The sequence below is a fragment of the Chionomys nivalis genome, chromosome 22 (genome assembly GCF_950005125.1).
Source record: "Chionomys nivalis chromosome 22, mChiNiv1.1, whole genome shotgun sequence".
Taxonomy (NCBI): Eukaryota; Metazoa; Chordata; class Mammalia; order Rodentia; family Cricetidae; genus Chionomys; species Chionomys nivalis.
The window spans coordinates 45,776,497-45,803,374 of NC_080107.1; the positions used below are offsets into that span (position 1 = coordinate 45,776,497).

At 51.8% G+C, this 26,878-nt stretch overlaps 1 protein-coding gene across 1 annotated transcript in view; it reads left to right on the forward strand.

Moving 5' to 3' along the window:
• The window catches only part of Prrx2 (paired related homeobox 2), a 38,060-nt gene extending 15,662 nt beyond the window's left edge, over positions 1-22,398 (forward strand). The window contains exons 2-4 of the mRNA XM_057755500.1: positions 19,222-19,409; positions 20,561-20,739; positions 21,992-22,398. Coding sequence (XP_057611483.1) covers positions 19,222-19,409; positions 20,561-20,739; positions 21,992-22,127 — 503 coding nt within the window. The 3' untranslated portion in view covers positions 22,128-22,398. The remainder of the gene's footprint in view (positions 1-19,221; positions 19,410-20,560; positions 20,740-21,991) is intronic.
• Positions 22,399-26,878: the final 4,480 nt, after the last annotated feature.

Consider the following 26,878-nt stretch of genomic DNA (forward strand, 5'->3'; position numbering starts at 1 on the left):
GCAGGGCATTAGACAGAATGGAGGCTTCCATAGGCTTCCATAGGCTCAAGTTCTGTTCATGATGTCAGCTTGGAGTCTGTGGTGGTGGGAGGGCTGAGGCTCCAGAAATGTAGCGATCCTTCTAATTTAGTGTCCCTGCTTCTGGGAGCCAGGCAAGAGATTGTGATGTTTTGTGTTTGTGGTGTTTTAAAGGAAGATGGTCCTCAAAGGGAGTGGTACTATTAGGAGGTGTGGCCTTGTTGGAGGAAGTGTGACACTGTGGGGGGCGGGCTTTGAGGTCTCTTTTGCTCAAGCTTCCCTCAGTGTGAGTCAGTCGACTTCCTGTTGCCTGCAGGATGCAGCACTCTCAGCTCCTGCACCACATCTGTCTGTACACCACCGTGCTCTCCGCCATGATATTGGACTGAACCTCTGAGACTGTAAGCAAGCCACCACAATTAAATATTTTCCTTTATAAGAGTTGCCATGGTCATGGTATCTCTTCATAGTAATGAAAACGCTAAGAGTGTATTTTTTTTTTTTTAATTTTTCCCTTAGTGTGCTGGGAATGAAACCCAGGGCCTCGGGCATGCTGAGTAAGTGCTCTGCCACTGAACTACAATGCTAGACAGTAGTCCTCTTTTTACCCCTTTTAAATGGACTTTTTTCTTTTCCTTTTGGAGACAGAGTCTCTCATGTAGCCCAGGCTTGCCTTAAAACACCTGTCCGTCCTGCTTCTGCCTCCAAGCAGAGTTTTTGTTTCTCTAGAGGCATTTTAAAATTTCCACAAAGCTGAGCAGAAAAGAACGATTTCCCACATACCCTCCTGCCCGCCCCCTCAATACGCCTTGCCAGGGTGGGTGGAGCATTAGTTATGATCAGCTGACTTTCACAGGCAAACGCCACCGACCCCCGTGTCTACAGTCAGAAGGGGCCACCTGTTGTGTGGGCTTGTTCAGTGTCTGCTATTCTAGCAGAGCTACCTGGGAACCCTCTGCGCCCAGGCTCCTCCCCTCCCTCTCCTCTTTCCCAGGAACCACTGTCTGGGTTGGTCTGCACGGTTTGATATTATTTCGCACTGAAGATTGGATGGATCTTTTTCACATTTGGCTTTCTTCTCTTTCTGATATGAAGATGCATATACATCTTCCTCGATGTCATTGCCGTCTTCTTCCTCCTCTTCAAAAGATTTACTTATTTATTTATGTACATGTGTGTTTGCTTTGCATGCGTGTGCAAGTCCTTGGAGGCCAGGGGTGTTGATCCCCTGAAGCTGGAATTAGATGCCCTGGGAGTCTCTAGACATGGTTGCTGGGAACTGAACTCAGGTCCTCTGAAAGAGCTGTGAGGACTCTCAACTGCTGAGCTATCTTTCCTGACCTGTGTCAGCTTCCTTGTTGAGACAGGTCTTGCTATATAACCCCGGCTGACCTCAAACTTGTGATGATCCTCCTGCCTCTACCTCCTCTGTGCTATGATTACAAGAGTCTGCCACCGTGACTGGTTTTTGAATTTTAAAATATTGTTATTGTTGTGGGTATGTGTGCCCCATCAAAAGTATGGAGGCCGGAGGACAACTCTGTGGGAATGGGTGCTGTCTCCTTTATGTGGGTTCCAAGGATCAAATTCAGGTCCTCAGGCTGCTAACCTACCGAGCCATCTCACCAGGCCACAGCTAACTTTTTATGTTTATGTTTTGAGACATGGTCTGTGTAGCTCAGGCTGGCTTAGAGCACACTGTCTAGCCCAGGATGACCCTTGGCAGTGCAGGGATTGTGGGTGCACCCCACAATACGTGGAAGAATACCGCCTCCTTTTCAGTGTGAGTGATAGCCCTCTGTCGTGGGCTGTCCAAGACCCACTGGAGGACATGCCAGTGGCTGTAGCTCATGACGTTGTGACTGTCCTCACGCAGGTGTTGGTGTGTACAGACACTTCCGCGCACTGGAATTGATATCCGCCAGAGTGTCATCTGAAAATGGCAGTGAGAGGGTCCAGAGAAAAACCAGAAAAACCTGCAGGCTGGGAGTTCTGCTGCTGCCAGACCCCCTCCCCGACCCCACCCCCACCCCACTCATGCTCCCTTGCGATCTATCTGATAAAATTGTCTTTTGTACTCTGAAAGAAAAAAGTTGCAGACATGGAAGTGCACGCTGTAATTTCAGCACTTGGAAGTCTGAGGCAGGAGCATTCTTCTGAGTTGGGGGCTAGTCTGTCTGCATAGTGAGTTCCAGGACAACCAGGGCTTCATAGTAAGAACAAAACAAAGTGTTTAATTATGTGTGTGAGTGTGGAAACACGCATGCTTCGGTGCATGTGGGGGGTCAGAGGGCAACTTTCAGGAGTTGGGTCTCTCCTTTCTACCCAGCTGAGGCAGGGTCTCTCTTGTGTACTCAAGCCGGCCTGTGAGCCCCCCCCCCCCCCGACTCAGTCCTCCTGTCTCAGCCTTCGGGCTGCGTTACAGGCGCACACTGGTGCTTGTGGGTTTTTATGTGGACAATAGGGATCCACCTGAAGTGATAGAGTTTGCACAGCGAACAGTCTTACCTATAGCGCCAGCTCCCATCCCAGATTATCGTTTATTGTTATTAGTGTGTGTGTGAGAGAGAGGAGGGGGAGGGAGAGGAGAGAGAGAGAGAGAGAGAGAGAGAGAGAGAGAGAGAGAGAGAGAGAGAGAAAGCAAGTGTGGGTGTGGGGTGTGTATGGAGGTCAAAGGAGAACTTCAGGAGTTGATTCCATTCTTTACTGTGGGTTCTGGGAACTGAACTCAGGTTGTTCCAGCAAAGGTGTGCCAAGAAGATGGGGCACATTCAGGCTAGCTCAGAGAGATCTAGGGTAGGGCCACAGCACCCACAACGGAGCTTTTGGGGTGACCCTCCAACCCATGGAGATGTTCAACACTCTACAGTGGCAGGTGGTCAGGTCCAGTCCTGGCTGGAACTCAGGAAGACCCAAGGTCATTCTGTAAGTCTCAAGGGGTGGTCTCAGCCGTCAGTACAGAAGGGCGCTAACCAACCGTGCCCCCATGAGAACTTCGGAGCTAGGCTAGGAGACTAGAACACGGGCATGGTATGGAGATGAGGCAAGGTGATAGAGTCCGGTGGCCACAGTCTGCCAGGGGCCCTCTGCAGTGTTCAGAATGTTAGTGTTTGCTGCACAGACTTGATCACTTGAGTTTGGTCCCCAGAAACCACATGAAGTGGCCTTTCTGAAGAGCCAGACTGAAGAAGTGACAGACATCTTGTAGAATGATCCTGGCTCTCAAGTCCCTGCTGGTCAGTTGCTTGTTTGGTTTATCACCCAGCCTTGTCTCGCTCCTCCCCCGCCCCCACCCTGAAGGAGAGAAAATGAGCCCTTTCAGTTCCGCACCTGCCGGTGAATTCGGTTGGAAAGTAGGAAAGTGTCTGTCTGCATGCTGCTCTCAGGGCTGGGGGTTTAAACAGTCTTTGGCAGACATCTCACCCGCTACAAGTCAGCAAATTGGTTTTGTTCTACAATTCAGACTTGATGATACCTGGCTGAGCGATTTGGGGTGTATGAGTGGGAAGGTTCTGCACCGTTGCTGGCCTGCTAGAACGCAGCTCAGAAAAAGGTGAGCGCTGGCGTCGATGTGGTCCATCTCCTTAAAAAGCTCCGGAGCCAAGAAGCCATAGTATCTGCATGCACGTTTGTGTAACTGGGAGGAGCGGGAGGCGCCAGGAACTGCCAGCCACTTAGTAGCCCGTTGTAGCTCACTCCAATCTATCACCAGATACTGGAGTGTGAGGGACTACCCCTAAAGGTCACAGTCCTCTCTACAAACCAACTACTCCTTCTCCTGACGTCCACAAAAGCCTTTGTAGGCAGCGCGGCCCTCAGGAGCACCAGTGAATCTGGTTTTGCCCAGCTGCTGGGCTGGGACCCGGATGGCGGTGCGTCACCCTCGATCCTGGAGCGTCTTACATTCCCAGGGTGCAGGGACTAATTAATGGTCCCGGAGAAGGAGAGTCTGCACCGCTGCCACCTTGGGGTGGCCTTGGGGGTGTACAAGATGCCTTACAGCCGAGGATGGGGTCTTTACTGCTTCTTCTCGCCATATGGCCTCTGTCTTCCAGCCTCAGTTTCCCCGCCTGGGCCGTGGTGGGGGGTGGGGAGGGTGGCGGTGGTACCCGGGATGCGACAGGGCGGGGCGCGCCAGGCTGTTAACGGTGTCTGGGCCGCGGGGCTGCGGCGAGGCCGGCGCCAGGGCCGCGCCTGGAACCAGATGTGGCGGCGCCGCCCTGGCCGCCCCGGCGGCTCGCACGCTCGGCCTGGCGCACACATGGCGGGCGGCTGCGGGTGCGGTCCCCGGGGCCCTACGACCCCAGGCCGGCGTGGCGGGGACTGGGCCCTGGAGTCAGCTGAGAAAAGGGGAGCCCCGAAAACCAGTCTCCCACCGCGCCTGCTCCCTGCGGGCTGGGGACCCTGTGGACTCTCCCGCCCCCAGTTTGTTTGCTTAAGTCCTGCATAAGCTGTTTCAAAGCTGAGTCACCTCAAGGACTATCAGTTGGGGAGGGGATGAGAGAAGCGGGTGCAGATTTGAACCTCTGACTCTGCTGTGGACTTGTCTGTCATCCACCGGACCAGCACAAGGGTCTCATTGAAGCCTGTTCTATCGATACACCTGCGGGCCCTGCCGTGTGTGTGTGTGTGTGTGTGTGTGTGTGTGTGTGTGTGTGTGTGTGTGTTCGCGTATGCGCACTCATACACATGTGCATGTCAGCATTTGCACTCCTTTGGCCATGAAGTGTCCTGGGAAGCAGAGAGCTGATCTCTGAGATGCTAAGAGCTGCCATCTAGGTGACCTCTGTGTCCCAAGCACATTTTTCTCTGCAAATTCCAAGTTAGAAACATCCACTTAGAGAAGGCAGTTAAAGAAACTTGCATAAAGGTTGCACAGACAGCATGGCAAATGTGGGTGTTTCTGGAATTCCTTCCCTAGGGGGAGATAAAAGCAACACCCACCCCTTCCTCATAAGCTCCATTTCACAAAAGTTCACCGTGGGTAGCCAAGGAGTATATCGGGCTTAGTTATGGAACGCAGGCGAGAGGCTGCTTACAAGAATGGGGGACCCCGCCAGGCGGTGGTGATGCATGCCTTTAATCCCAGCACTAGGGAGGCAGAGGCAGGCGGATCTCTGTGAGTTCGAGACCAGCCTGGTCTACAAGAGCTAGTTCCAGGACAGGCTCCAAAATCACAGAGAAACCCTGTCTCGAAAAACCAAAAAAAAAAAAAAAAAAAAAGAATGGGGGACCCCCAGCTGCCACACTGGGAAATTTTCACCAGACAAGGATGATAGATAGATTCCATTAGATGGCGCTCTCTCTCCCTTTCTCCCCGCTCCCCCAACACACACACACACACACTTTAACCTCTTCCAATCTAGGTACTTCCTCACCTCTTGGAGTCCCCAGGACCAAATACTCTTAGGGCAAAATTGCATGCAAACAGCTGGGACAGCAGGCTGGACCACTCAGGTGAGGTGGTCCTCCTCTAAGGCACTGGCAGCGGCCAAGCCCAACCTCTGTTCTTGTTAGTGGGCACAGCTGAGGTGCTGAAGATGGTGGCTGTTTTACTTGGAGGAACAGTGGACTCTGAATGGGTTCACATCACCTTCAGCTAAATAAATGCCCTAACTGTGGAGTGCTGTGCCCCAGGCACTGTTTTAAGAACAACATGGGTTCTACTGCCCTCTTTGCTAGGCTGAAGCTTGGAGCTCGCACCCATAGCTGACTCCAGTCTCCCAGCAGTTCAAGGCCAGCCTGGTCTACAAAGTGAGTTTCAGGACAGCCAGAGTAATTACAAAGAGAAACCCTGTCTCCAAAAACAAAACAAAACCAACAAAACAAAACAAATATTTACTGTAGTGAGGGATGTATAGAGAGGCTCCACTGTTGTCTGTTGTTTCTTTTTCTTGAAGAGGAGAATTCCCATCTCCAGAGCCCCTCTCTCCATTGCTCTCTGTAAATATGGAAACCTCTCTCTCAGTCCCGTATAGTCCTGGCCACAGATGGCTACTGACACATTCGCTGTTTTTCAGTGGAGGAATAAGGTTTGCATTCTTGGTTTTAATTAATAGTTAGTTAATTAAAATTTTATTAGATTTATTCATTTTAATTTACGTGTATTTCACCTGCGAGGATACATGCCCAAGTGCACGCTGGATGCCTGTGGAGGTCAGAAGAGGACACTGGAAACTGGAGTCAGGAATGGTTGTGAGTCACCATGTGGGTGCTAGGAATTGAACCCAGGTCCTCTGCAGGAGTAACAAGTGCTCTTAACTGCTGATCTATCTCAGCAAGCTATCAACCTCAGTAAGACAAAAGAGAGTAAGACAAAAGAGACCAGGAGATGGCACTGGATCCCTGCTACCAGTGGACGCTAGGAACCAAACTCTGGTTCTCTGGAAGAGCAGCAAATGATCTTAATCGGATAGACATCTCTCTAGTCCCTAGTTTGTTTCATCTTGAGATAGGACCTCATATAGCCCAGGCTGGCCTCAAACCCTCTATGTGGAGGAGGATGACCTTGAACTCCCAATTCTTCTGTCTCTGCCTCCTGAGTTCTGGGACCACAGATGTATGCAGACACACTGGCGTTCTTTCCTCTCTTGGATCAATGAGAATTTGTACTCCAGTGCTTGTAGCATCAGGCATCAATATCCTCATCCTCCTCTCTCTGCCCTCCACAGCACTGGGTGGCAGCCATGCATGACCACTCGGAGTTTTCTACCTGGGTGCTGCAACCCAGACTTGTACAGCGGGCACTTTACCTACTCAGCCATCTTCCAGCCCAAAGGTTGCTTTTATGGCTGTCCTGGAACTCTGTAGACCAGGTTGGCATCAAATTCAGAGATCTGCTTGCCTCTGCTTCCTTTAGGGACTAAATGCATGTGCCACCACGCTCTGTTCCAAGGTTGCTTTTTTTTTGGCAAGCAGAATAGCATTGGTACATCCCAATGCTGCCTGTGTGCCTTGGAAGAATCTGGAAGATTTAGTATCAGTCCTGCTGCTGAGGGCCTGACTCACGGCTAGGAAAGCTGCTTTAGGGGTGAACAAAAGGCATAGCCAGGGGCTGGAGAGATGGCTCAGAGGTTAAGACCACTGACTGCTCTTCTGGAGGTCCTGAGTTCAATTCCCAGCAACCACATGGTGGCTCACAACCATCTGTAATGAGATCTGGTATCTTCTTCTGGCATACATGGAGGCTGAACACTGTGTACATAAATAAATAAATAAATCTTTAAAAAAAAAAAAAAAGGCATAGCCAGGCAGTGGTGGCGCACACCTTTAATCCCAGCGCTCAGGAGGCAGAGGCAGGCAGATCTCTGTGTGTTCGAGGCCAGCCTGGTCTACAGAGTGAGTTTCAGACAGCCAGGGCTACACAGAGAAAACCCGTCTCAAAATAACAAAACCATCCAAACAAACAAACAAAAAGAATTAATGAAGTTGGGCTCGGGATAAGGCTCAGCTGGTAGTGCTTGCTTGGCAGACATGAGCCCTGTTTCAGCCACAGCACCACAGAAACCAGTCTTGGTAGTTCACACCTGCAGTCCTAGCACTGGGGAGGTGGGGACAGAAGGACCAGAAGTCCCAGGCCATCTGCTACATAGTGTGTTGGAGGGGATCGTGGGCTACACAAGGCCCTGCTCTAAAACCAAGAGTGAATCTGGGTGGTGGTGGCGCACACCTTTAATCCCAGCACTTGGGAGGCAGAGGCAGGCGGATCTCTGTGAGTTCCAGGCCAGCCTGGTCTATGGAGTGAGTTCCAGGACAACCAGGGCTACACAATGATATCTTGTCTCAAAAGAGTGAACTAGATGATCTTGGGAAGCAGAGTCCCCAGGTGCCACAGTGTCTCTTAGCATAAACTCAGTGTCACTGGGAGATCCCACAGGGAGGATGGATCAGGGCTGAGTGGGAGCATTCAAGAAGGAGGGTGGCCGGGCGGTGGTGGTGCATGCCTTTAATCCCAGCACTCGGGAGGCAGAGACAGGCGGATCTTTGTGAGACTGTGCTGGGAATGTGTTAGAGATGTTGGAAGATAGCTTCGTGGACCCGGACTCTGCACATCCCCCATGCTGGTGTCCTAGGTCCTAGGTAGACCTCTGTTGGAGACAGGTATTCCATCCTGCTGGCACGCCGCAGGGACAGGCATTTCTAGGCTACCTGGGTCGGTGAATCGGCCGAGTGCTCAGATTTGCTACAGTAGAGAATGGCCGTTAAGCAGCAGAAATCCCACTGCACTCAACTACTGGGCGTGCTGAAGGCCTAGCATGCGTGCTACCTGCTGGCTCCATGCAGGAGGAAGGGGCCAGCATAGCAGCAGCCTCTGTACTTCTTCCAAGACAGATGTCCTTTGGCTACTAGTCACTCAGGGGACAGAAAAAATGAACAAGATACCAGTGCTGTGTGGCTCGAGTTAGTTACATTCCCTCTCTGATCCACACCGTCCCATTCTGCAAACTGGATTTAATAGCAAGGCCTTCCTGTTTTAGAAGGAAAGGCTTCATAACGCAGCATCAAGAGTGTAATGAAAGTGGAGGAGGCAAAAGCCAAGAAAACAGGGTTGGGGAGAAGTCCAATCCCGACCGCAGGCCCCCTGCTGTGTCGGAGGCAGGGGCAGAAAGTCTTGCTGGAGACAGCTCTTGGAGCCTCGCCTAGCAGGACTGGGCCAAGCTTGCAAAGCAATTTTTCCGCCTTGTAGGACTCACAGCTGGGTCATGGAAACCTCCAGTTGTGGCCTGGAGCTTGGAGGGTCACAGCAGGTCCCACCGGCCTGGGATGGGAGGACAGAGTGACAGGCATGCCATATCTGGGCTACTCTCAGAGATCAAGCTGGACCAGAACAGGCTCCCCGGGGCCAGAAACAGCTTTGGGGAGTGGGTCCTGGGGAGGGTCCGGAGGTTTGTGATGAGAATGGGCAATGTACTAGCCAGCTGCAAACAGGTTTTCCTGGGGAAAGGGAAGTGGGGTGGGGTCTAGGATGTATCCCCCCAACTCAGCAAGCTTGCAGGAAAGCCCTGCATGCCTGAAAAGGAGGTGGGAATACCGCTTGTCCCAGAAGGCAGAAGAAACCCAGGATCTGAAGAGGGTTCTCCTAGCCCCTTCTTGAATGCTCTGGAAGGGGCAGCATTTATTGTCTGGATGGTAGCCAGCTGCACCCTGGCTCAGTTGCCAGCCCAGCTCAGCTTCCTGCAGCCAGTGTCCAGGAAAACAGAGTATGGGGGCCCTACTTCCTTGGGAGAGCCTTGGCCAAGTCGCTTCTCTCATCGTACCTCAGTTTCTCCATCTGCAGATGAGGTTCTTTGTTGGTGACTTCTGAGACCTCTTCGGGCTCTGAGTCCTTCAGAGGATGGATGCTGGGCCAGGGTCCCCAGAACTACCTGTGGATTTGCTCAAACCAAACCTAGCCAGGCATTAGGTTCACGTCTGTAGTCGGGCTGAGGCAGGAGAATCGCTATGATTCTGAGGCCAGTCTGAGCTTAGAGGAAAACACTTCTCAAACAAAATGGCAAAATAAAAAACTGGAGAGATGGCTCAGTAGTTAAGAGCACTCATTGATCTCCTAGAGGACCCAAGTTCAGTTCCCAGCACCCACATCCAGTGGCTCACAGCTGTCTGTGACTCCAGCTCCAAGGATTCACACACCCTTGTCTGGTCTCCATGGGCACCCACACACATAGTGCACATATACACACTTCTTTTTTTCATATATACACTTAAGAATAAAATTAAATATTAATAAAATAACTGAACCCGGAGATAATGGCGAATGTTTTTAATCTCAGCACTTGAGAGGCAGAGGCAGGTGGATATCTGTGAGTTTGAGACCAACCTGGTCTATCTAGTGAGTTCCGAGACAGCCCAGTGAGACACTGTCTCGGAAGAAACAAAAAACAAAAAGACTGGATGCGATAGCCAAGTGTGTGGTGGCGCATGCTTTAATCCCAGCACTCGGAAGGCAGAGGCTGGCAGAGCTCTGTGAGTTCAAGGCCAGCCTGATCTACAGAGTGAGTTCCAGGACAGCCAGGACGACACAGAGAAACCCTGTCTGGGAAAACAAAAGTAAACAAATAAAGAAGCCCCCCAGAAATTGAGCGTGGTGGCTTTCAGGTCTGTAATACCAGCACTAGCTGCAGACTGAGTTTAAGGCCATCTTGGACCACATGAGACCCTGCCCAAAACAAGCAAACAAAGAAAAAGAACAACAAAAACCCAACACAAAATCAGACAGCCTTGGTGTCTGGTCTTGGCTCTCACCTCACCCTCCTCCTGGCTGTAGTCTGGAGGCCCCATCAAGGGGAGATGAAAGCATCCGTGGCCCATAGCCTCTGGTCCTGGTCAGGAGGTGGTTAGTGGGTGATAGCCTTTATTAAAATGTGGGTCCTTGGGCTGGAGAGATGGCTCAGTGGTTAAGAGCACTGTCTGCTCTTCCAGAGGTCCTGAGTTCAATTCCCAGCAACCACATGGTGGCTCCAAACCATCTGTAAAGAGATCTGGCGCCCTCCTCTGGCGGGTGGGTATAAATGGAGGCAGAAAGTTGTATACAAAATAAATAAATCTTAAAAAAAAAAAAAAAAAATGTGGGTCCTTAGCCGGGCGATGGTGGCGCACGCCTTTAATCCCAGCACTCGGGAGGCAGAGGCAGGCGGATCTCTGTGAGTTCAAGACCAGCCTGGTCTACAGAGCTAGTTCCAGGACAGGCTCCAAAGCCACAGAGAAACCCTGTCTCGAAAAACCAAAAAAAACCACAAAAAAAAAAAAAATGTGGGTCCTTGCCAGCGGTGGTGGCACACCTTTTATCCCAGTACTCGGAGGCAGAGGCAGGCGGATCTCTGTGAGTTCAAAGCCAGCCTGGTCTACAAGAGCTAGTTCCAGGACAGGCTCCAAAGCTACAGAGAAACCCTGTCTCAAAAAGCCAAAAAAAAAAAAAAAGTAGGTTCTATACCAAGTTGACAGTTGGCTGTCAGCCATAGGTTAAAACTCTCAGACTGGACTTGGAACTGGGGCAGTCTCCTCTCCCCGACAGCCTCCCTGGTCCCTGTATGCTTCAGCGACAGTCAGATGCCTCACTCTTCAGAGCTTAGGGTCAGGGTCACAGGAACGGAGACCTGGTATGCGGGGGTCTGTGACCCCGTAGGTCTCGGTGGCATAGCACTGGTACCCCACTGGAAGCCTCAAGCCTGTGGCGACTTTTGTGTACCTGGTGTTTCTTGTGCTTGAGAACAGCATGCAGAGTCCTCTGTCAGGTGGCACCTCCCTGTCCCTCATGGCATCAGGAGCGTGGCCTTGCCTGTGTCTGGCTTCCTTGAGTTAGTCACTGTGGCTGACCCACACAGGATGCTCCCTGTCTTCTGTCTGAGAGTACCAGGAGCACTTAGACCTCTCCCACTGGGCCATGTTCTCATCCTCACTGCCTTCGACTTTACCCCTGCTCCCTGACACCCCCTCTCTAAGCACCTTGAGCCTGGGAGACTCATAGCCATCACCTTTGTTTCATTCTTTCCCAACCCGAGTTTTCCCTTGTCCCATATATATATTTCATATAATATAATATTATATATCATATATGATATAATTTATATGTGTGTAATATAGATGACATATAATGCATTTATGTCATACAATACAATATATAATATTATATATATATATATATATTTGTGTGTGAGAGAGATCTACGTATGTGTTTGTGCGTGAGCGAGGCTGTGCACTTGACAAGGTGCCTGGCTGGAGGTCAGAAAGCAACTTCACCTTCTGCCATGTTTGAGACATGATGTTTCGTTCCCACTGTGTGTGCCAGGGCATCTGGTCTGTAATTGCAGGGGTCTTCTGGGCTCTGCCCCTGCTTCTCCACCATGGGGTTGCAGAGATTACCGGTGGCTATTACGTTGTCTGGCTTTACTGGGGGCATTTCAGCCACCGAGCTGCCTCCCCAGTCCACTTTGTGGGCTGTATTTCTACCTCTTTCAGTAATGTTCACAACATTGATTGCCATGCATGAGGGCGGGGGTTGTTGGAGGCAGGGTCTGTCTGTACAGCCTAGGCTGGTCTTGAATTCGAAGGCCTCCTGCCTCAGTTTCCCCAGTGCCCACACTACAGTGCATGCCACCACCTGGCAAGTTCAGCTCTTTCCCTGGTTCGCATGCATCTCACCTCCCTGTTGGCAAGGGCAGAACGAGGTGTAAGCATAGAAAGCAGGGAGAAAAACACCTTCTACAGAATGAGTTCCAGGACAGGCTCCAAAGCTACAGAGAAACCCTGTCTGGAAAACAAAACATGAGGAAAAAAGGAAAGGAAAGAAATGTGTGCCTTTAAGAGACAGGCCTCTGTCACCAGAGAGGCCCAGGTGTGGGTGGGAAGTTAGTCTGTGTCTTACCAGGGAACCCAGGACCCTCCTTTTCTACCTTATTCCTGGTCCTAAGTGTTGGGGACAGAGGCCAGCTCAGCCTGAGGATCAAGTCTCTGGTTTGAGACATTCGCTTATGAGCCCAGGTGTAGTGGAGCTGATTCCTGGGGTAGGAAGCCCTCAGAACCCTGGCATCTCCTTCACTGAGCCTGTTACCCAGTCCCTCCTCCTCCTCCCTTCTCTTTTCCCCTCTTCTCTGGGCGCCAGGGTGGCCTCACAGTCAGGCCTGTGTACCCCGTACAGGGATCCTCCCTTGCAGCTTTCTGAATCTGGGAAGCAGAGCTGCCTGCCTCGTCCCCCTCCCTCCTCTGTACATAGGTTTTCTAGAGAGACCCGTGAGCACTCCGTAGCCTTCTTGCCGAGGGGGTCTGTCACGCAACCACCTCTGGAGATGATTAAAACCCTGGCCTGTGAGCTGGTCCCTAACTTGGAACCCCAGCTCTGGCATTTACAGCCATGTGCTTTCGGCCTGTCACTTAACCCACTGTGCCTCAGTTTCCCCACATGTAAATTTGTGCCAAGAACCACCTGTGAAGGGCTGGTGTGGGGTTAAAAGAGTTGACTTGTTCCCACTTTGTAAATCTGATCCCAGGGCTGGGGATGGTTAAAGGACTTGCACGGCAGAGCCGGTTGTGCTGCTAGTGATGGCCTAGCATCTAGATCTCGGCCTGAGGTCCCCTTCCTTAGCCAAAGATCACTGCGCTCACTCTTGTCCTTTTCTAGTTTTGGGTCTCTTCCCCCCTCCCTCCCTTTCTCCCTCCCTCCCTTCCTTCTTTCCTCTCTCCCTTCCTTCCTTTTTTCTTTACATTTCTTTTCCTTCCTCCCTTCTTCCTTTCTTTCTTTATATTTATTCTGTGTGCCTTTCTTACTATGCCTCTTGATCCCACTCATTGCTCCATTCCTTCATATCTGTCCTCTGATCTTGCAACCTCCCCACTAGTTTTGAGTTTTTTTTAATTTATTTTTATTTTATGTGCATCGGTATTTTGCCTGCATGCACGTCTGTGTGAGGGTGTCAGGTCCCCTAGAACTGGAGTTACAGACAGTTGAAAGCCACCATGTGGGTGCTGGGAATTGACACTGGGTCATCTGGAAGAGCAGTCAGTGTTCGTAACTGCTGAGCCACCTCTCCAGCCCCCTCTTTTCTAGTTTCTGAAACTAAGGTTCATGGAGCCCAGGCTGGCCACAACTCACTCTGTAGCCCAGGATGACTTGGAACTTCTGATCCTCCAACCTCTCCTTCCCTGGTGCAGGGGTGGCAGGTGTACACAACCACACCCGGTTTGAGTGGTCTTCCCGGGGGGCTCCAGCACTTCCTGTGTGCTAAGCAACACTGCTGACGACCAATCCCAGCCCATTGCCTCTCTGGCTCAATTTGTGGCTCTGGGGGTCGAGCCTTTCTTCTTCAGGGGCCCTCCAGAGGAAACCTGGTCTCTACCATGGAGCTCCTGAAACTTCAACCAGCCCCCAACTCTGTCCCCTCCTGTCCCTGCCTGCTGTGTCCCTGGCTATAATATGGACTTTTCTCACAGCCCCTCTCCCGCCCCCTGAGGACAGTCTCTTGTTAATTTGTTAAATCCGCGTCTAGGTCCCCGGGACCAGTGGTTTATTTTTCCAATCATGTTGGCAGAGATCACGTGGGATGGTGCTTATTTGGTCAGAATGAATGCTAATTAATAAAAATTATTTATTTGGGTTGGAGCTCGCCGCAGCCCAAAGGTCAGGCGCGAACGACTGTTTGAAGTGTCCACAGCGCTTGAGAAAGACAGGATGGCCAGACCGAGTTTATCTGTCTTCTGAAGAATTCTCAGTGAATTCCCCCAGGCTATTTAGACCCTAAATTACACGGAATAAGAGCATACAAGTGGAGAGGGACACTGGGTGTTTAGCAGCAAGCATGGCTTTTAAATGTCTTTGGGTCACAATCAGGCAAATAAATGGTGTGTGTGCCCATCACTTAGTCATAGTGATATCATTGGGAACAGTGTCACTTAGGTTATGAGACCAAAAGCCGCAGAGGCCTCCTGTCTCAAGGTCCTGGATTCTCTGCATGCTTCTTTGGATTTATTTTTTGTTTGTTTTGGTTTTTCAAACAGGGTTTTTCTGTGTAACAGCTCTGGCTGTCCTGGAACTTGCTCTGTAGACCAGGCTGGTCTCGAACCCAGAGATCCGCCTGCCTCTGCCTCCACTGGAGTGCTGGGATTACAGGCGCACGCCGCTGCCACCCAGCTGCTCCTTTGTTTTTTGTTGTTGTTGTTTGTTTTGTTTTTGTTCTGGGGGTAGCAAGTACTCTATCACTGAGCCGCATCCTCAAGCCCTCTTATTTTTCCTTTAGAGTCTGAGTTTCACTAACTTCCCCTGGCCGATCTTGAACTCATTCTGTAGCCTAGGCTGCCCTTGAATGTGTGATCTTTCACAGGGATCTTTAAATGTGTGTAATTAGTCACACGCGGAAAGCAGAGAGTGGTCCTGGAAACAAAGGCAACTGCCCACGGCTCTGCTGGGATGCAGCCCACCCAGGGAATACCAGCCAAGGAGGGTCGCTCAGATGAGCCAGGACTTGCACACCAACTGGGGCCTGGAGAGAATTTATTTGTTTTCCAAATGTCTGAAGCCAAGCTTGGAGCCCAGAGGGAATCCCTGTTCTCAGTAGGCAGAGCAGGAACCTGTGACAAGCAGGCAAGACAGTGACCCTCACTAGAGCCGTGGGCTCAAGGCTGTGACTCGGGAGGCTGCTGCCTGGGCTTTGCGGTGGCTGAGTCCCCATCCTTCCACCACAATGGCTTTCTGTGCTCTTGCACTAAGGACGCTTTGCAACTCACACCAGCTTGAGTCTTAAAGCAAGCCATTGTCCCTAAACTCCCATTATGGAGACTTCCTCTAGGGACCAGACACTGCTTAGTTCTGTCCGGGAGGCTCTGGATCTCTGCATTGGTTGAGACAATGAGGCTAGAGGCTTATCACCATGGGCTCTGAGAGCTGCGACAGACAGTGTCCCCGGGAGTGAGGTGGCTGTGGAAGGGGCCCGTATGGGAATGGGGCTACTGAGCCTTTCAGGTGACATGGGTCCCAACTCGAACTGCACAGCCTTGAATGAGAAGGCCTGAGAGCCTCAGTTTCCCCGTGTGTGAAGTGGCTCAGCACCTCACAGCCATGCTGGACTTTGGTGTGAAGATACTAAGATCATTTCTTTTTTTTTTTTAAATATTTATTTATTATGTATACAATATTCTGTCTGCATGTATGCCTGCAGGCCAGAAGAAGGCACCAGACCCCATTACAGATGGTTGTGAGCCACCATGTGGTTGCTGGGAATTGAACTCAGGACCTTTGGAAGAACAGGCAATGCTCTTAACCTCTGAGCCATCTCTCCAGCCCCCCTAAGATCATTTCTTGTGCAGACTGATTTTCCTGGAAAGCTCTGCATCCAACTGACCTGCTGTCGTGACCCAGGGAGTGGGGGTGGGGAGGCAATGGCTAAAGCCCCTTGATGGACCCCTGCTGGCATCAGGGAAGGGGCCTGGGCATTGGGAACCTTTGCTGTAAGTCACCACCAGCATGTCTGGCCCCAAGTGTCGTTGTTTCTTCCCACAGTCCCTCAGTGAGGGAGCCTGCAAAAATGCTTTTCATTTAAACACCCCCAGTTTCCAATCGCCCAGAAACTTTCAGAAAAACTCTCCTTTTTTGGCTGAAATGCCTCCTGCATTGGGTGTATGCCCAAGTGGCATTGCCTGAAGGAGGGCAGAAGTCAGCTCTGGGGATGGCTCATGTTCCCGAAGCTTCCATCTCTACTTTTGGGCTCTTGTTCACCACCTGACTCTTTCAGCACCCGGGCTTAGTTATTTTGGTTTAGGATTTCTTTCCTGTCCAGGGGTTGGAGGGTGGGGGTAGGGTGGGGATGGGGCCATTCCCAGGACCAAGCACGCTCATCCATCTTAGCCTTTTCAAATAAGATCAGACAGGGGTGTGGAGTGACAAGGGGGCAGGGGAAGGGAACAGGTGACAAGGCCGGCTTGCACCAGCTATACCGCGTTCCCTCACCACTGCCTCCCCCTTACTTTCGGCTCATGTTTGCAAGTATTTCCCCAAACGGGAACACTCTGGAGATTAGCTCCTGCTCAGTCAGCTGCTGCGCTTTGGAGCAGAGGATGCCTGGGCATGGGGGCAGGGCTGGCCTGCATGCTGGAGCGCCCTGACTGACATCCCTAACTTGCCGTTAGTCCCACTAGCACCACTGATGGGCTGTCTGCAGGGCTGGACTGTAGCTCAGTGTCGAGCACGAGACCCTGGTTCCACCCCCAGTATTGAAAATAAGTAAATCGATTAGGGGCTGGACATAGTGGTCTCTAATCCCGGCACTCAGGAGTCAGAGGCCTGAGAATCGCTGTGAGTTCGAGGCCACCATGGTCTACCAAGCGAGTTCCAGAACAGCTATAGCTATACAGAGAAACCATTTCTCAAAAAGGAAAAATTACACTTGTATTTATTTTGTGAGTGTGTGGATAGTTGGGTGGGGGATCCATGTGCCCTAGTGTTCCCGTGGAAGTCAGGGGACATTTTTCACGGGAGACAGTTCAGTTCTCGCCTTTTGCCAGGTCCTGGGGATTGAACTCAGGCAGTCAGGCTTGTCTGCAAGTGCCCTTGACCACTGAATATTCCTGCCGGCCCTTCTTCATCTCCCTCTCCCTCAAGGAACACACTCGCTCTCTTCTGCAGTGCTAGGGACAAAACCCAGAGCCTCCCCCTGCCAGGCAAGCGCTCTGCTCCCAAGCTACGAGCTACGGGTTTCCTTTGAGTATCAAATCCAGGGAGGAATGTGTCATTAAAGAAATAAAGTACAGCCGGGCGGTGGTGGCGCACGCCTTTAATCCCAGCACTCGGGAGGCAGAGACAGGCGGATCTCTGTGAGTTCGAGACCAACCTGGTCTACAAGAGCTAGTTCCAGGACAGGCTCCAAAACCACAGAGAAACCCTGTCTCAAAAAACCAAAAAAAAAAAAAAAGAAATAAAGTACAAAGTACGGATCAAAGTCCCAAAGATGGCCTGACAGCAGGCTCTGATGACTGAGCAGCAGACACCAAGGCCTCCCAAGCGGCAGTGATGGGGAAATGAACAGGACAGACCTATAGGGTACTGGGCCACACCTGCACACTGGCCACTACTCCACCTCTACACATCTGTAGCAAAGATGCAGCGAAAACAGATGCTCCTGTTTGCATGGGGATTCATTGTGATATTACTTTTAGTTTTCCAAGACAGAGTTTCTCTGTAGCTTTGGAGCCTGTCACGGAACTCACTCTTGTAGACCAGGCTGGCCTCGAACTCACAGAGATCCGCCTGCCTCTGCCTCCCAAGTGCTGGAATTAAAGGCGTGCGCCACCACCACCACCCAACTATAATATTCTTTTAGCTTTAAAAGATTGGAAACACACCAAGTGTCTATCGTGAGGACCCTGTGAACAAGCTACAGCACAGTTGCAGAAGGGGTAAATAGCATGCAGCCGTGAAGAGAAGCAAGAAGACGGTCCCGTTCACCAGCTGCCCCAGGAAGGCTAAGGGGGGGGCATCATCAGTGCGAGCGACACTTCCTCTACCACACATATCTTATTATACTTGAAAAACAAGAGCAGCACTGGAGGGGTGGGGCAGAAACTAATTAAAGGCTGCAGCTATGGCTCAGTGGCTAAGATCTGCTCTTCCAGAGGACCCGGGTTCAATTCCCAGCACCTACATGGCAGCCCACACCTGTCTATAACTCCAGTTCAAGGGGATCTAACACCCTCACACAGACATACACTCAGGCAAAACACCAATGTACACAAAATAAAATATAAAAAAAGCTCATTAAAAAACTGGCTCCTGCAGGTAGAGGGAGAAACAAGAGGGAAAACAGAATCAAGTGTGTAGAGATGGAAGGTTCCAGAATATTAGTAAATAAAACAACCCAGTCAGAGCCCCACACGCGTGGCATGGCAGCATGCATATTGGCCTTTAAGGTTGTGTGTTGCAGTCGTGTGAACCATGGGGCACAGGATGGAGAAGCTGGGGCTCCTGTGTTGGTTCGACATGGCACTGTGGCGGACGATGTTTCTTGGCTATTAAAGCACACATTTTAGGAGCTGGGAGGTAGCTCAGTGGGCAACATGCTTGCTATGTAAGCTTGCAGGTTCCCAGCAGCTATGTGAAAAGCCTGGGTACCTGTAACTGCAGCACCAGGGTGGGGGTATAGATAGGCAGATCCTGGGGAGCTTGCTGACCACAAAGTCTATCTAGAGAGACACTGTCTCAAAGAACTGAATCGTGGATGGGTGGATGGGTGGATGGGTGGATGGATGGATGGATGGATGGATATATGAAGAGGGGAATGGATGGACAGATGGGTAGGTGGGTGGGTGGGTGGATTGATATATGGATGAATGGACAAATGGATAAAGGATGAATGTATATATGAAGAGGTGGACAGATGGATGGGTGGGGGGATGGATGGATGAATTGACAGGCAGGTAGATGGATATGTAGATGGATCTATGGATGGATGGATGATACATGGGTGATGGATGTGTGAATGGGTAGTTCATTCCTACCACTAACAGGTGGGTGAGTGATACATAAACATAGGCAAAAGGTAGCAGGATATGTCTCACCCCTCAGGTCTGAGGCCATCTGCAGAGTAGACACAGGAAAGCCAGTGTAAGAGGAACAGATTGCTGATACTGTGGACATCCCTGGACAGGGCCACAGGGACCCCATATGTCACAAGGGACATTGTGGGCACCATGCAGCCAGTCTGCTGACCCTCCATCTCTCCTTAGGTGAGTGTCCCAGCCCGGGCCGTGGCAGTGCCACCAAGCGAAAGAAGAAGCAGCGACGGAACCGAACCACATTCAACAGTAGCCAGCTGCAGGCACTGGAAAGAGTGTTTGAGCGAACGCACTACCCCGATGCCTTTGTGCGTGAGGAGCTGGCCCGGCGCGTCAACCTCAGTGAGGCACGTGTCCAGGTAAGTGGGACCCATCCAGAGGCTCCCAGAAGAAGAAATGGCCATCCAGACTGGTGGCCACTGGTGGGCCAGGGGGGCAGGTACTGCCAGGAGAGGTGAGGGTGAGCTCAGAGCATCCGGAAGTTCAGATGAAAGCCTCGCTACAGCTGGTGACGTGGAAGGAGCAAGATGTCTAACCCTGATCAATTTCTCCCTGCAAATGAATAGGTGCACCTAGAAAAAGTGCAGGCTGTTACCATCCAGGGAGCCGACGCTTGTGTAAAAATGCAGAGCGGCCGGGCGGTGGTGGCGCACACCTTTAATCCCAGCACTCGGGAAGCAGAGGCAGGCGGATCTCTGTGAGTTCGAGGCCAGCCTGGTCTAGAAGAGCTAGTTCCAGGACAGGAACCAAAAGCCATGGAGAAACCCTGTCTCGAAAAATCCAAAAAAAAAAAAAAAAAACAAACAAAAAAACCAAAAAACGCAGAGCGGGGTTGGGAAGACGGCTCAGCAGACAAAGTGCCTGCCGTGGCATGAGGACCCGAGCGCAGATACCCAGCACCCTAAAGAGCTGGGAGAGACACTGTACACCTGTAATGCCATGCCGGGGAGGTGGAGACAGGAGGATCCTGGGGGATCGTTGGAGCCAGTCTAGACTAGGCAAGCCCAGGCTCAGCGGGAGACGCTGTCTCAATAAACAAACAAGCAGAAAGAAAAAGAAAATCGTGGAGCAAAATAGAGATGCAATAGTGGTCATTGACCACAGACGTCCACACAGCCATGTATGTGAGTGCGTGCGTGTGAATACACACACACACACACAGATGAGCAGCTAAGGGTACACAGAGAAACCCTGTCTATAAAAACAATAAAAGAAGAAGTTATTGTCCTTTGCCAGCTCTGTCCTGGGCGCCCACCGGATGCCCACCTGGGTGCCCACATTATCCCAGGACCCAAGGGCTCACCCGCCCACTGATTTCTTTTTCACATGTCCTGCTCCCGGTATATGATGCAGGCACTGTTGATCACCCCCATTCTAGAGCAGGAGTCCAAAGGTCAGAGAGTGAAGCCACCAGCTCAGGGCTGGGACAGCTCATTATGTGCCCAGATCCACGGAGATGTAGGTCCCCTCAAAATCTGCCGGACCCCACTTGCCACGCTCTCCCTCTCAGGTCTGGTTCCAGAACCGCCGTGCCAAGTTTCGCCGGAACGAACGCGCCATGCTGGCTACCCGCTCTGCCTCGCTGCTCAAGTCCTATGGTCAGGAGACTGCCATTGAGCAGCCGGTGGCCCCCCGACCTACCGCGCTAAACCCGGATTATCTGTCTTGGCCAGCATCATCTCCCTACAGGTGAGACTGGGGGCTCTTTGGGGCCACCTCTCTGGGGAGAGCTTGCATGGTGTATAGATGCGGGTGTATACATGTGGGTGTACGTGTGGATGTACAAGTGGGTGTACATGTAGGTGTACATGCGGGTGTTTACGAGCCTGCGTGTGAGTGCTCAGGTATGCACAGGATCATGAGCATGCGTGTGTCCACACAACCATTGATGTGCACGTGTGTATGTACCTGCGTGTGAAGAGGGGAGAAGCCAGGCCTGCCTGGAGGAGAGCAAAGTGTGGGCTCTACCCCGAGGTAGCTAGACCCACACCTGTGTCCACCCTCCAGGCGGGAGACAGTCTGGGAACACTGAGGGCAAGTTTTCCCGTCCTGTAATCCTGGCTCAGTCTAGAGCCATGTAGAGGAGTGGCTTTGTTGCTTAAAACAAACAAACAAATAAAATAAACTCCTTCTTTGGGCTAGAAAGATGGCTTCAGAGGTTAAGAGTGCTGGCTACTATCGCAGAGGCCCTGGGTTCGGTTCCCAGCACTCTCGTGGCAGCTCACAGCTGTCTGTAAGTCCAGGTACAGGTGATCTGACACCTTTTACACTCCACCGGGACAAGACACTCATTTTGTGTAATGACATACATGTAGTCATATGAAATCATATGGTGTAATGAGATACATGGAGGCAATCATATGGTATAATGACACATGTAGGCAATCATATGGTGTAATGACATACATGGAGGCAATCATATGGTATAATAACATACATGTAGGCAGACACTCATACACATAAATAAAAAAGAAAATACGTCTTTTTAAAAAATGGCTTCCTCCAAGATGGTCAGGTGGAAAGGAGCAGGCGCTAGGAGTCAGGCTGTCATATCCCACAGCTCCACCCCTCACCTGTGGGTTAGTTTGTGTGGCTTCTGAGTCTCCAGCCTCCCTCCCTGGTCCATCCTTACCCAGAGCTATGCCATGGGACAGAGAGCACACGCCCCACTCTCAGGAGGGTCTCCATGGAGAGAAATGCCAACAAATAAAAGGTGCAGGTCTCACACCATACCCTAGGCCATCCTCTCGCCTCAGCACCCCAGATATTAGGGCTATAGTGGTGGGAGCCACTACATTGGGCTCCTTTGACCCAGTCCTACCTCTGGATATTTTTCTCCTCCCCTGACCCTGCCACCCTGGCCAGAGCCACCCTGAGCTCATCAAAGGAAATAGGACTGGCCAGATGCACCAATGGGTTCTTGTGTTTCCTGTCTTCCCAGCTCTGTGCCTCCCTACAGCCCCGGAGGCTCAAGTCCTGCCACCCCTGGGGTCAACATGGCCAACAGCATCGCCAGCCTGCGCCTCAAGGCCAAAGAGTTCAGCCTGCACCACAGCCAGGTGCCCACGGTGAACTGACAGTGTGCACTGGGTCCAGCCTCCTTCCTGACCCAGTGACAGACAGCAGCAACGGAAGTGGCCTTGTCTGCATCTGTCCCCAGGGAGACTAGACAGCCTCTCCTGTGCCTTCTCTTCACCGCAGCTTCCTGAGTTCCAGAGGCCTGCTGGGTGCTAGAAGCGCGGGTGAACATCTCTCTGCCTATGGTGGCAGAGACTGTGGCCTGAGGTCCCTGGAGTGGCCTGGCCGGAAGGCGGAACAGGAGTCCGCCAAGGAACTCACTTATGTATTAAAACCAAAAAGCTTTTGTCTTTAAGGAATAAAACCATTTTTCTTAAGCTCCACGAGACTTCAGAAGGGCACAGTGGGTGCCCGCGGAGGGTGCCAGCGCTTGGCTGGCTGGATCACAGCCCTCCTGACAGGTAGCAGTTTGTGGGTGGCACTGGGCCTGGACTGGCTCATACAGCAGCTTCGGTGGGGCTCACTGCCTGCACTGTATGGTTCTTCAGGTGTGGCACCGTCACTCCACAGGGTCCCCAGAAGGGAGAGGGGGCAGAAGGCAGAACCTGCCCCAGGCTTCATTTCCCATTCTGAGGCCCATGGGGACACCTGGAGGCTCTGGAGGAGTCCTGCTGGGTGAATGGCCAGGGGATATCTCTTTCACTTCATGAGGTATGGCAGATGGGTGGCCACGCCTAGAGAGCGGGGACTGGGGCTAGGTTTAAATTCTTTCCACTGAGCATGAGCAGAAGTGTGGCATTCTCTGGTCATTTGGCCATGGAGAGCACCCTAGTTTCCTTCCCAATTGCTGGGACAAAATACACTAGCAAAGAGCAACTTAGGGGAGAAAGGATTTACCTCAGCTCATAATTCCAGGTGACATCCACCACTGTGATGAAGCCGAGGACCTTGAAGTGGCTGGACACACCCATAGTCAAGAGCAGCAAATGTATATGTCATTGCTCGGCTCCCTCTCTCCGCTTCTGTAGTCCAGGAGCCGTCCACAATGGACAGGTCTTCCCGCATCAATTCGTGTTATCAAGATGGCCTGCCACAGGCATAGCCATAGCCAGCCTCATTCAGACAGCCCTCACTGAGAGTTCTTCATGGGGTGACTCCATGTCTTGAAATGACAATTAAAGCTAATCATCACAGGGCTGCAGAGATGGCTCCGTGGCTAAGAGCGCTTGCTGCTCTTCCAGAGGACCCGAACACACAGTAAGCTGCTCCGTAACTCCAACTCTAGGAGATCCAGTGTCCTCTTCTGGCTTCTGTGGGCTCTCATTTGGAACACACAGATACACATTGTTATACATTAAAAAAGATTTTTAATCTTAAACAAAAATCATGCCTGGTACACGCCTTTAATCCCAGCACTTGGGAGGCAGAGGCAGGCAGATCTCTGTGAGTTTGAGACCAGCCTGGTCTACAAGAGCTAGTTCCAGGACAGGCTCCAGAAGCTACAGTGAAACCCTGTCTCGAAAAACCAAAAAAAAAAAAAAAATCACAGACGGGCCTAGCCCTGAGGTCCTAGACAGACTCCCGTCCCAGTGCTGAGAGCTGAGGCCATGAGAAGGTCTACCTATTCCTCCCATCCAGGCAGAAGTGGGGTGACAGAGGCCATGTGCTACCAGCCAGTGTCATCATCGAGGAAGTTCTCAGACAACAAGAGGGGGACAGAGGCTCCCCAGCCCCGGGGAGAGTACAGCTTTTCAGTCAACAGAAATCCCACGACAGTCCCTAAGAGCAGGACAGCCCCTACCCACCATGATGACTTGTTCCAGTAGTGGCAGGTGAGATGGACCCCTCAGAATGCTGGCATAGCCCATCTAGATGTGGTTAGTGCAGTGGGCTAACTTTCCCATATCTGCCCCTCTAGCTCATATTCCATGAAGCATGGCACTTCAGATAGCCTAAACCAGGCTGTTTTTATACCCAGGACATACTGTAACTCAGGATGACCTTGAACTCCTGGTCCTCCAGACTCCACTTCCTGAGTGATGGTCATGAACCACCACACTCAGATGTGTGTGTGTGTGTGTGTGAGAGAGAGAGAGAGAGACAGACAGACAGACAGAGAGACAGAGTGAGAGACACACGAGAGATACATATGTAGTGCAGTTCCCAAAGAGGCCAGAAGAGGGCATCAGATCACCTGGCGTTGTAGTTATATGCGGAGACTTGCCTAGATATGGGTGCTAGGAACCAAACATACATCCATCTGAAAGAGCAGCAAACACTCTTAACCACTAAACCATCCCTTCAGCCCCTGGGCATCAGTGTTTCTCTAGAAGGCTGGGGGCGTAGCTCTGTTGATAGAGTGCTTGCCCAGCATGCGCAAAGTCCTGGACTCCACTCCCACCATCATTTAAAAGTAGACATGGCAGTGCACACCTGAATCCCAGCAGTTGAGAAAGGCTGAAGGATCAGAAGTTCAAAGTCATCCTTGGCTACAGTGAGTTGGAGGCCAGCCTGGGCTACAGGAAATGCCTCGGAAGGTTGGAGCGGAGATTCCAGGGGAAGTGAGGGTTCAGAGTCCACCCTCTCCATTACAGCCCTCGGCTTTCTTCTCTACTCCCCCTGGAATCCCGGCACAGAGACCTTGCCCTTGTGGGTTCATGGCCTTTTGAGGTGCAGCACTCCCGGGAAGGGTGGACGCCTGGATGTGGTAGGACTTACATCCTTGGCAACAGGGACCTCGGTCATATGGGCTTGTTTGGGACTGAAGGCAGAGAAACGGACATTCTGCTGCTGTTTTGGTAAGGACCCAGCCAAAGCCAGAGGAGGCCTGTGCTCTGGGCTGGGGCATGAGCAGTTATGTTCATGTTTTGTGTTTTGAGACAGGGTGTTATGGAGTTCCAGGTTGGCCTTGAGTTCCTGTGTAAAACTACACCAGTTCCCTTCCGTCTTCACACTATGCACTAAGATTTAAAAACATCCAAACACAGACAGACAGACAGACGGGGCCACAGGGACATCCTTGAGACAACAATGCCAAGAATGCCCACTTTATTGTGCTGGGGGCAGCTTCTATAGGGCTCTGGCCACGCCCCGGTCTCGGATAGTTCAGCTGCAGCCCCACCAGCCTGCCATCGGGTCTCGTGCTCAGAGCAGCTGCAGGCTGCTCAGCGCAGAGGGAAACAAGTTGTTGACAAGAAATTCAGGGTCTGGTGGTCCGCAGTCCCCAACACTCCTGATTCTCCAGGCTCTGTCTCCCAGGTACAGAGATGACGGGGATTTGCCTGGCGCTAGGTTTATGTAGTTCTGGAGGTCGGATGCGGGGCTCTCTGCACGCTGCACTGTGTCCCAGACCCCGGAGCCATGTCTTTTGCTCTGGGTGTGCGTTCCCTGGGCCTCTGTCTGTCACTCATTCGCTGAGTCTATGACGCACTCAACATGGGCTCCAGCTTCTGGATGGGGAGTAAGGGTTTAGGGCAGAGAGCAGGCGATTCTCCGCAACCCCAGGGGTGATCCAATACGGGAGTAAGCACACCATTAGCCCAAGGCTATGAGGGAGTGCCTCAGGGGCACAGCGAGCACAACAGGCCTTCTCTTTGGGCCAAGACTGGTTCAGGGGAGCGGGGTGCTGGGAAGAGGAACATGTCCTCTGGCCTTCGTCAGAAACTGAGGTAGGTGTCCAGGCCTCCTCCTGGGCAGCGGTTTAGACCATATGGAGGCAGTATGGGCAAATATGGAAGATGCCATAGAAGGGGGACAGGCCTGCGTGGATGACTAGGTGGCTGAGGAACAAAGGGAGGCTTGAATGCCAAGGATACCCGAGATGAGAGACCTGAATATAGGACCTGCCTCAAGGATGTCACTAGAAGCTGGCTATGCCTGACTGGTCTGCAGCACACAGTGTCGCTTCTCCCTTTACCCAAGGACTTGTATCAGCAATAGTCCAACTCACAGGCTGCAGAGATACCCTTTTCCCCCTCGCTTAACATGAGTGGATGTGGAAACAGGCTTCCCGGGTACCAAGTCAGGGACCCAGAGTTCACTGGAGACACATCCCATCCTTCTATTTAAAATTTTTTAAATCTATTTTTATTTATATGTGTATGTGTGTGCTTCTCTCTATGTGTGTACCATGGAGCGGCAGGTGCCTGTGGAGGCCAGAAGAGGGCGTCAGATCCCCTGGAACTGGAGTGACAGGCAGTCGTGAGCTCCCTGATGTGGGCACTGGGAACCAAAGCTGGGTCTTCTGCAAGAACAGCAGATCTCCTTAACATTGAACCATCCCTCCACCCCACCCTACACCTAGCCCTGCCCACTTCTACTCTGTAGTTCCCCCAAAGCAAAGTACCACAAAGAACTGAAGCCTGACCGCTGTCGACACAGGGTTCCGCTGAGTGGGGGCCTGGAAGGTGGGCCCCAGAAATGCCAGCTTCGGAAAATGCTGGAGGTCATGTTCCCACGGGTGACCATGAGGCTGTCTATGTCACTTCCACTCTGGCACTCTAGAAAAAATAAACCAACTTAATGGTTTGCACATGCTGCGCTAGGAAGCCGGGGAGGGTGACCGGCCTCTCAGCGAAGCGGAGGCCATTAAACACCGCCGTCCTGCTGAGCCTGGCTGCGGAGCCGCGTGCAAGCAGCTTCCTGGGCACTCGTCCCAGGCTATCATCTTCCTACACAGCCAAGGCACCTGAGGCCCCAGCCTAGCCCAGGAGGACTTGGACTCTATTCTCCCTTGGCTTTGCCTATTTGACCAAAGGAAGGGGGCACTGTGTCTGCTTTTATTTCTTACAACAGACACAGAGAGACAGAC